At 43.4% G+C, this 9,335-nt stretch overlaps 1 protein-coding gene across 12 annotated transcripts in view; it reads right to left on the bottom strand.

Annotated features, from left to right (window-relative positions):
* Positions 1-1,354: 1,354 nt before the first annotated feature.
* ANO1 (anoctamin 1) overlaps positions 1,355-9,335 on the bottom strand; it is a 1,209,699-nt gene continuing 1,201,718 nt past the window's right edge. For all 12 annotated transcript variants that reach the window (XM_068260041.1, XM_068260039.1, XM_068260043.1 and 9 more), the window contains 3 exons: positions 9,083-9,267; positions 8,868-8,973; positions 1,355-4,576 (listed from right to left, as the gene is read on the bottom strand). In XM_068260041.1, coding sequence (XP_068116142.1) covers positions 4,316-4,576; positions 8,868-8,973; positions 9,083-9,267 — 552 coding nt within the window. In that variant the 3' untranslated portion in view covers positions 1,355-4,315. The remainder of the gene's footprint in view (positions 4,577-8,867; positions 8,974-9,082; positions 9,268-9,335) is intronic.

Here is a 9,335-nt window from a genome sequence, read left to right as displayed (position 1 = left end):
GGCATGCGAAATTTCATTGAAATTCACAATTATTATTATTATTTATTGTATTTATAAAGCGCCAACATATTACGCAGCGCTGCACAATATATAAATGGGTTGACATACAAGGTAGGACATACAGGTAACTCACAACAACACAAGATCATGCAAATGATTTGATAACAGTACAGTGTCAGGTCAAAAAAAAGAGAATGTTCTTGTCCACAAGAGTAGTGACTGACAGTAAGATTAATGCAAAATTTCAGAGAAAATCGTAATTTCGTATGTAATAGTAGTATTTTAAAATTTCACGTAATTTTCGCATCATTTTGTGCCAATTTTAGAGGTGAATAGCAAAGCCCCCCATACATGCTATTGCTACCAAAGTTACTACATACGTTAAGCAGAATAGTGGGTATAAGTCGCAAAAATAACTTTTCAAAAAGACCTTGTCGATTTTAAAAATGTGAAGAAAAATGTTTTTTAAACTGTCATTTTTTCTAAGTTTCCATTCTTGCATTTTTAAAATCGAGTTTCTCAAAAACTACAAGGTGTTTTTGCAAAATTCTTTTTTTGGCTTGTACCCACGATTCTCCTTAACATAGGTAGCCATTTTGGTGTGAATAGCCTGTATGGGGGCTTTGCTGTTCACTGCTAAACTCGGCAAGAAATTACGCAAAATTTTGAGAAACTTTATGCGAAATTATGAATGACTACACAAAATCAATTGAAGTTGCAAATTGTAATTGTGAAAATGTATGCAAAATTTAGCAAAATCAGAATTTGTTGATTACAACCATCACTTACACAGTGGTATGTGGATGCAGCATGAACAGGGCTCTGTGCTTACCTTAGGTACTTTGCCTCAGTTCATATGTACTTTCAATGCATATATCCTTTAAAGGGACTCCGAGCAGTGCCTGTGGCTATGCCTTTAGGCTTACCCACAATTCATTATATCCTCACACCTACCGGCATGATGTTTGTTATTATATCCCCCTGGGTTCCTTATATTTAATTGCATTGCGCTGAGTGGAGCTGCCGACACTGGGGAAAGTGTCGTCCTGCATAATACAATGCTGAATAAGGAATCCAAGATGGCAGCTGCGATTTCGATTGCGAAAATAACGAAAACTAAAAGGAGTAGGGTGGCGGGTTATATATCATTGGAAAGAGGAGAAAGAGAGCTTTAAAATGGTATTCATCCTTCCATAGTTACTGCACTGCTCAAAGTCCCTTTAAATCACGGTCTGCATTCTATTCTTAGATCCCACTATCCAACACTAATCACACATCCGTTACCTGTTGCAAATTTGTGTGTGCAAAAAACAAAAAAAAAAACAAAAGGACAAAACCATAAACAAAACAAAACCAAAGTACAATTCTTTTATTAGGATTGCATATTAGAATTTATTATTAATAATTTCTGACATAATCTAGATTCATATTGATTTACAAAGTTTCTTAAAAAAAAAAAAGAAAACAGAAAAAGAAACTGTAAGGAACTTAATAGCGCAATGTGCCATACGGTTATATACAGACCCTGGGAGCACAGTTACATTCAGGCTTCCTCGGCGGGCGCTACGCTTGCATTCATCTACAGGAATGTCATTGCTTGAATGTCAATGAATGTTGTGAGCAGCAGAGGTGTAATCAGGCCCAGAGTATGAAACAGCAGCCTGAGGTTATCACGGGGATCCGGTGACAGCATTGTCCTGCCGGCCTTACCAAGAAAGGCAAGCTGTGTATACCTGGAGAGAGGTGTGGCCTAGTGTTATACCACCTGTGGTTATTATTACATCTGAATGTCATAGGCCACACACATGGCGTTACCAGCCAATCAGGAACATAACTAGAATCACTGCACCCCCCCCGACCCCTGAAAGACCTAACCTTAACTGTCCCTATCCTCTCTGCAGCTGTCCGAGGCTTCAGAATTCTTTGCAGGCCGCTCCGTACTACACATGTGTGAGCACGCTTGTCTTGAGCGCTCACATGTGTAGTATGGAGGCGGGCTCCCAAAAATTCCAAAGTCTACTGCAGCAGGAGATTTCAACCAAGGATCCAGCGCTGGAATGCAGGGACCTTGAGAGGAACAGGAAGGCTCAATAGGACCCAGAGCCTTCCCTCTCCATAGACGAGTATTTGTTTGTTTTTTAAATTGCCTTCAGATTTACTTTAAAGAGGAACTGCAGTGAAAATAATGTAATAAAAAAAGTGCTTAATTTTTACAATAATTCTGTATAAATGATTTAGTCAGCGTTCGCCCATTGTTAAATCTTTCCTCTCCCTGATATACATTCTGACATTTATCACATGGGGGACATCTTTACTGCAGGCAGGTGATGTCAATGGAAGGAGATGCCGCTTTCTTTTTTGGGAGTTGGAAACTGCCAAAAAAGTTATTTCCCACAATGCAACAAGGCTCCCACAGTGTGATGTCAGTAGCTCAGTGCTGTGAGGCACTGACATCACACTGTGGGAGGGGTTTCACCACAATATCAGCCGTGCAGCGCCCCCTGATGATCCGTTTGAGAAAAGGAAAAGATTTCTCATGGGAAAGGGAGTATCAGCTACTGATTGGGATGAAGTTCAATTCTTGGTTACAGTGTCTCTTTAAATTTAGTTTACCAAAGCCTGTCCCGCTGCACTGTGCTCCCATTCTATACAGAATGTGGTACCATATCGAGATGCTGATGGCCATCAATGAGGGGGCAGAGTACCATGCCTAGTGTGAACAGGCCGAAATGGATTTTAATGACATTATTCCTAGGGGGCAATCTGTGATAGTTTTAGCATGTGTGTTAGAAGTTTGGTTATACTGTAGACCAGCAAATAGCACTACAAGAGTACTTCTACTTACACAGTAAACTAATCTCCCTTCCCTTCACTAATATCCGACTTCTGGAGACGCTTAATCCTAACAGTCATTTATTTTTTCAGTTTACAGTTTTATAGGAGAATTTCCCACACAAGGTAATTCCCTGGCTTTGGCAAGACATGAGACATCAGAGAGCGATGAAGACCGTTTGAAATGTGTCCTGTTCTCTTTCTCTCCGTTGCCTTGTTTGATGTGCACCCAAAATTCCTAACGTGAGTTCCAGCAGGAGAATAGATGTGTGCGAGATTGTCCTACGTCCACATGTGCATCAGGCTCTGCTCATATACAGCCAACTACCCCACACCTCAAACCACAATGACATTCCTGGCCAGCAAAGCCGCCCTACAACCCGCCAAGCAATCCTGTCTCATGTTGTCTCTGGTAGGACACATTCAAGATCTAGAAAAAATATAAAGTTCCCTCCTATATTATTATGACACATGACCCTCAAAAGACTCAGGTCACTCCAAAAAGAAAAAAAAGTTAACAACATTTCTGATTCACCAAGATAAAATCAAAATTACAAAAATGAATTACCCTAAGACAGTCAGTTTACAAATTTTAGCTTCCCTTATACCTGAATTTCACCCCTGGAAAAAAAAAAAACGGAGTGAAAGCGAACGACCCGCAGCCCTTAGCGCGTTTTTTTTATGGTTGAGCAAAGAATTGGGAGGTTTGTTCCATGGGGCTACCAACCAAAAGCAGAAACAGATCGGCTTTGCGATAAACTCTGAATCAATAAATAAGTATAAAAGATTTGTATAAAGAACAGAGAATCTTTACATTGCATAGGTAGTGTCTAAAAAAATAGTTTTTTCTCTGCAAGCTTAACCCTTAAGCCCTGGAGGAAATTCGGCAGCCAAGCCAGGTTTAGGAAATGTTTCTCCACATCCCCAAAGTGGAACAGACCCTATAACGGAAGACCCTGTAAATGGCTTTGGTTTGGCTGTAAAAGAAGGAGGCTGAAGGTCTTGTAGGATGTTAAAAAAAATGCTGCATGATGATCAGCAGCACCAAGCTGTCCTTTATCGATCATGGGATCCATGAAATAACACCTTTGTCCCACAGCTAAAGTTAGAGTCCTTTAGTGCAGTTTAACGTTATTGCTTACAATGTTCTTCAAGACTTCCCAACAATTCATAGGGTTTCAATTTAAGAACTGGTTCCATACTGTCCAAAAGAAGGCATGAGATACGATAAAGATGAAATATATCCTCTTTCCATCAAGGAATAGGCAGACATCAGCAATGTTTGCCAAAGTCACAGAGCAATCAAATGTTTCATCCGTGCTCTGATCATCTCGTGAAACATGGTCCTCTGTCCATGGAACATGGAAAGCCTAGCACAGGCTGCGAAAGGGAGAACTCTTCATAGGGATCAAAAGTAAGATCTCTCATGACATTCTGTCACTGGAATGACTGACCGAGCTTCATGTCCTTCACACTTTCTCGGTTACACATTCCCATGATTTGAATGAGACGATGACGCGCTTCCACGGGGACTGCGGGACAGTTTGGGGCTCTCGTTGTTGCATTGTTCTTCTTTCTTCCTATCGTAATCTCTCCAGTTTTCTATCATTTGCAATTTCCCTTGTTCTTCCTTCAAGAACACCTCAACCATCATGACCTTCTCCTTGTGAATCTGTTCGCTCGTATCTTTGGGAATGTCTGGGATGATCCAGTCTACAAAGTCGCTCATGAACATGACCAAGTTCTGCAACATAAAACAAGGATCAGGGGAGATTTAACAGAACTGTTTGGAACAATTCCCAATCGCAATCCTCATATCTCCTCTTACCATAGTCCTTCCCAATCCTCATGTCTCCTTATACCATAGTCCTTCCCAATCCTCATATCTCCTCTTACCATAGTCCTTCCCAATCCTCATGTCTCCTTATACCATAGTCCTTCCCAATCCTCATGTCTCCTTATACCATAGTCCTTCCCAATCCTCATGTCCCCTTATACCATAGTCCTTCCCAATCCTCATGTCTCCTTATACCATAGTCCTTCCCAATCCTCATGTCTCCTTATACCATAGTCCTTCCCAATCCTCATGTCTCCTTATACCATAGTCCTTCCCAATCCTCATGTCTCCTTATACCAAAGTCCTTCCCAATCCTCATGTCTCATACCATAGTCCTTCCCAATCCTCATGTCTCCTTAGACCATAGTCCTTCCCAATCCCCATGTCTCCTTATACCATAATCCTTCCCAAACCTCATGTCTCCTTATACCATAGTCCTTCCCAATCATGTCTCATACCATAGTCCTTCCCAATCCTCATGTCTCATACCATAGTCTTTCCCAATCCTCATGTCTCCTTATACCATAGTCCTTCCCAATCCCCATGTCTCCTCTGACCATAGTCCTTCCCAATTCCCAAGTCTCCTTATACCATAGTCCTTCCCAATCCTCATGCCTCCTTATACCATAATCCTTCCCAATCCCCATGTCTCCTTATACCAAAGTCCTTCCCAATCATGTCTCCTCATACCTCAGTCCTTCCCAATCCTTATGCCTCCTTATACCATAGTCCTTCCCAATCCTCATGTCTCCTCATACCATAGTCCTTCCCAATCTACATGTCTCCTTATACCAAAGTCCTTCCCAATCCTCATGTCTTCTTATACCATGGTCCCTACCAATCCTCATGTCTCCTTATACCAAGGTCCTTCCCAATCCCCATGTCTCCTTATACCAAAGTCCTTCCCAATCCTCATGTCTCCTCATATCATAGTCCTTTCCAAACATCATGTCTCCTCATATCATAGTCCTTTCCAAACATCATGTCTCCTTATACCAAAGTCCTTCCCAATCCCCATGTCCCCTTATACCATAGTCCTTCCCAATCCTCATGTCTCCTCATGCCATAGTCCTTCCCAAACATCATGTCTCCTTATACCAAAGTCCTTCCCAATCCCCATGCCTCCTTATACCATAGCCCTTCCCAAACCTCATGTCTCCTCATACCATAGTCCTTCCCAAACATCATGTCTCCTTATACTAAAGTCCTTCCCAATCCACATGTCTCCTTATACCATAGTCCTTCCCAATCCTCATGTCTCCTTATACCATAGTCCTTCCCAATCCCCATGTCTCCTTATACCATAGTCCTTCCCAATCCTCATGTCTCCTTATACCATAGTCCTTCCCAATCCTCATGTCTCATACCATAGTCCATCCCAATCCTCATGTCTCCTTATACCATAGTCCTTCCCAATCCTCATGTCTCCTTATACCATAGTCCTTCCCAATCCCCATGTCTCCTTATACCATAGTCCTTCCCAATCCTCATGTCTCCTTATGCCAAAGTCCTTCCCAATCCTCATGTCTCATACCATAGTCCTTCCCAATCCTCATGTCTCCTTATACCATAGTCCTTCCCAATCCCCATGTCTCCTTATACCATAGTCCTTCCCAATCCTCATGTCTCATACCATAGTCCTTCCCAATCCTCATGTCTCCTTATACCATAGTCCTTCCCAATCCTCATGTCTCCTTATACCATAGTCCTTCCCAATCCTCATGTCTCCTTATACCATAGTCCTTCCCAATCCTCATGTCTCCTTATACCATAGTCCTTCCCAATCCTCATGTCTCCTTATACCATAGTCCTTCCCAATCCCCATGTCTCCTCATACCATAGTCCTTCCCAATCCCCAAGTCTCCTTATACCATAGTCCTTCCCAATCCTCATGCCTCCTTATACCATAATCCTTCCCAATCCCCATGTCTCCTTATACCAAAGTCCTTCCCAATCATGTCTCCTCATACCTCAGTCCTTCCCAATCCTTATGCCTCCTTATACCATAGTCCTTCCCAATCCTCATGTCTCCTCATACCATAGTCCTTCCCAATCTACATGTCTCCTTATACCAAAGTCCTTCCCAATCCTCATGTCTTCTTATACCATGGTCCCTACCAATCCTCATGTCTCCTTATACCAAGGTCCTTCCCAATCCCCATGTCTCCTTATACCAAAGTCCTTCCCAATCCTCATGTCTCCTCATATCATAGTCCTTTCCAAACATCATGTCTCCTTATACCAAAGTCCTTCCCAATCCCCATGTCCCCTTATACCATAGTCCTTCCCAATCCTCATGTCTCCTCATACCATAGTCCTTCCCAAACATCAGGTCTCCTTATACCAAAGTCCTTCCCAATCCCCATGCCTCCTTATACCATAGCCCTTCCCAAACCTCATGTCTCCTCATACCATAGTCCTTCCCAAACATCATGTCTCCTTATACCAAAGTCCTTCCCAATCCACATGTCTCCTTATACCATAGTCCTTCCTAATCCTCATGTCTCCTTATGCCAAAGTCCTTCCCCAATCCTCATGTCTCCTTATACCATAGTCCTTCCCAATCCTCATGTCTACTCATAACATAGTCCTTTTCAATTCTCATGCCTCCCTATTTATTGTATTTATAAAGCGCCAACATATTACGCAGTGCTGGACATTAGTTTAGGTTACAGACAATATTTAGGGGTGACATACAGCAATATGACAATACAGGAATACAACAAAAACCAGATCACACAGCACAGTGTGAGTACAAGGTAATGCCTAGTCACTGGATGGGTGCATGGAGATTAGGCGATTTGAGTCCACTCAAATGCATAGCATGCAAGTAATGGAGGTGCATGATCAGGTAGGACACAAAAGGAGGAGGACCCTGCCCAAAGGCTTACAATCTAGAGGGAGAGGTAGGGACACGAAAGGTAGGGGACCAGAGTTCAGCTGCGGGTTTAGAGCACTTGTGAGGGGTGGTAGGCCAGAGGGAAAAGGTGAGTTTTGAGGGCCTTCTTGAAGATGTTGAAGGAAGGGGCTCCCCTAATGGGTGGAGGCAGGGAGTTCCATAGTGTTGGAGCAGCTCGAGAACTCCTGAAGGCGTGCATGGGACTGGGTGTGGCGGGGGGGGGGCTTGGGTGCGGTCAGGAGCAGTTCATTGGAGGAGCGGAGTGAGCGGTTAGGTGCGTACCTCTGAGTAAGATCGGAAATGTAGGTTGGACAGGTTTTGTGGACCGATTTGTAGGTCAGACACAGTATCTTGAATCTGATTCTGGACTGGATGGGAAGCCAGTGGAGGGATTCACAGAGGGGAGCCGCCCTGGTGGAGCGGTGGGAGAAGTGGATAATTCTGGCTGCTGCATTCATGATGGACTGCAGCGGGGCTATTCGGGTCATAGGGAGACCAGACAGAAGGGCATTGCAGTAGTCTAGACGGGAAATTATGAGGGCATGGATGAGGAGTTTGGTGGTGGCAGTGGTCAGGAATCCTCATGTCTCCTTATACCATAGTCCTTCCCAATCTTCATGTCTCCTTATACCATAGTCCTTCCCAATCCGCATGCCTCCTTACACCATAGTCCTTCCCAATCCTCATGCCTCCTTATACCATAGTTCTTCCCAATCCTCATGTCTCCTTATACCATAGTCCTTCCTCATGTCGCCTTATACCATAGTCCTTCCCAACCCCCATGTCCCCTTATACCATAGGCCCTTCCAATTCTCATGTCTCCTCTTACCATAGTCCTTCCCAATCCTCATGTCTCCTTATACCATAGTCCTTCCCAATCCTCATGTCTCCTTATACCATAGTCCTTCCCAATCCTCATGTCTCCTTATACCATAGTCCTTCCCAATCCTCATGTCTCATACCATAGTCCTTCCCAATCCCCAAGTCTCCTTATACCATAGTCCTTCCCAATCCTCATGCCTCCTTATACCATAATCCTTCCCAATCCTCATGTCTCCTTATACCATAGGCCTTCCCAATCCTCATGTCTCCTTATACCTCAGTCTTTCCCAGTCCTTCCCCAATCCATTATTTTCACAAACATCTACAGATTTTATATCGCACAGAATAACAATCTGGTCATCTATACTCAAGCAGTAGAGAGCATTAATTAGCTCACAACACAGTACAGATAAACATGTACGCATAAAGCATAACTCAGACATTACAAACGGAAGCTGAATACTTAGCAGCAATTACCTGGAAAACGATGACAAACGCCAATCTTGCAGCCAGAACAGCCCAGAATTCCTTAGTGATGTCATATTTGTTGTCGGACCATGGAGGCTCCCTGTAATCTTTATATCTGGAGGAGGTAAGAGACAGGGTTAATCTGGTGTTCGGTTTACTTGCGTGAAACGAATGTTGCAGCCGGTTTAGTAAGGCAGCTCCTGCATACAGCCCAATGTTTCTACCTGCAGATCTCCACAGTATGTCCCAGGTCCTCCTCAATGTTGGGCCCGGTGCCCGGCTTAAAGTCACTGACATTAAAGTAGGCGAGTGTGTTGTTGAGAAAGCCATGCATGGTGCCGTCTGGGCTGTACATGTACAGGTACACGAGGCGTGGAATGAAGTCGGAGGTGAATGAGATCACAAAGGCCTGAGCAGTAACAACAAACATGAGATGTTACATGGCTGAGCTTTCCAAACACAAAGAAAAAGGCGCAA

Source organism: Hyperolius riggenbachi, chromosome 11 (assembly GCF_040937935.1).
Source record: "Hyperolius riggenbachi isolate aHypRig1 chromosome 11, aHypRig1.pri, whole genome shotgun sequence".
NCBI lineage: Eukaryota > Metazoa > Chordata > Amphibia > Anura > Hyperoliidae > Hyperolius > Hyperolius riggenbachi.
The sequence above is the reverse complement of the archived record's forward strand: the minus strand, read 5'-3'. Positions and strand labels throughout refer to the sequence as shown.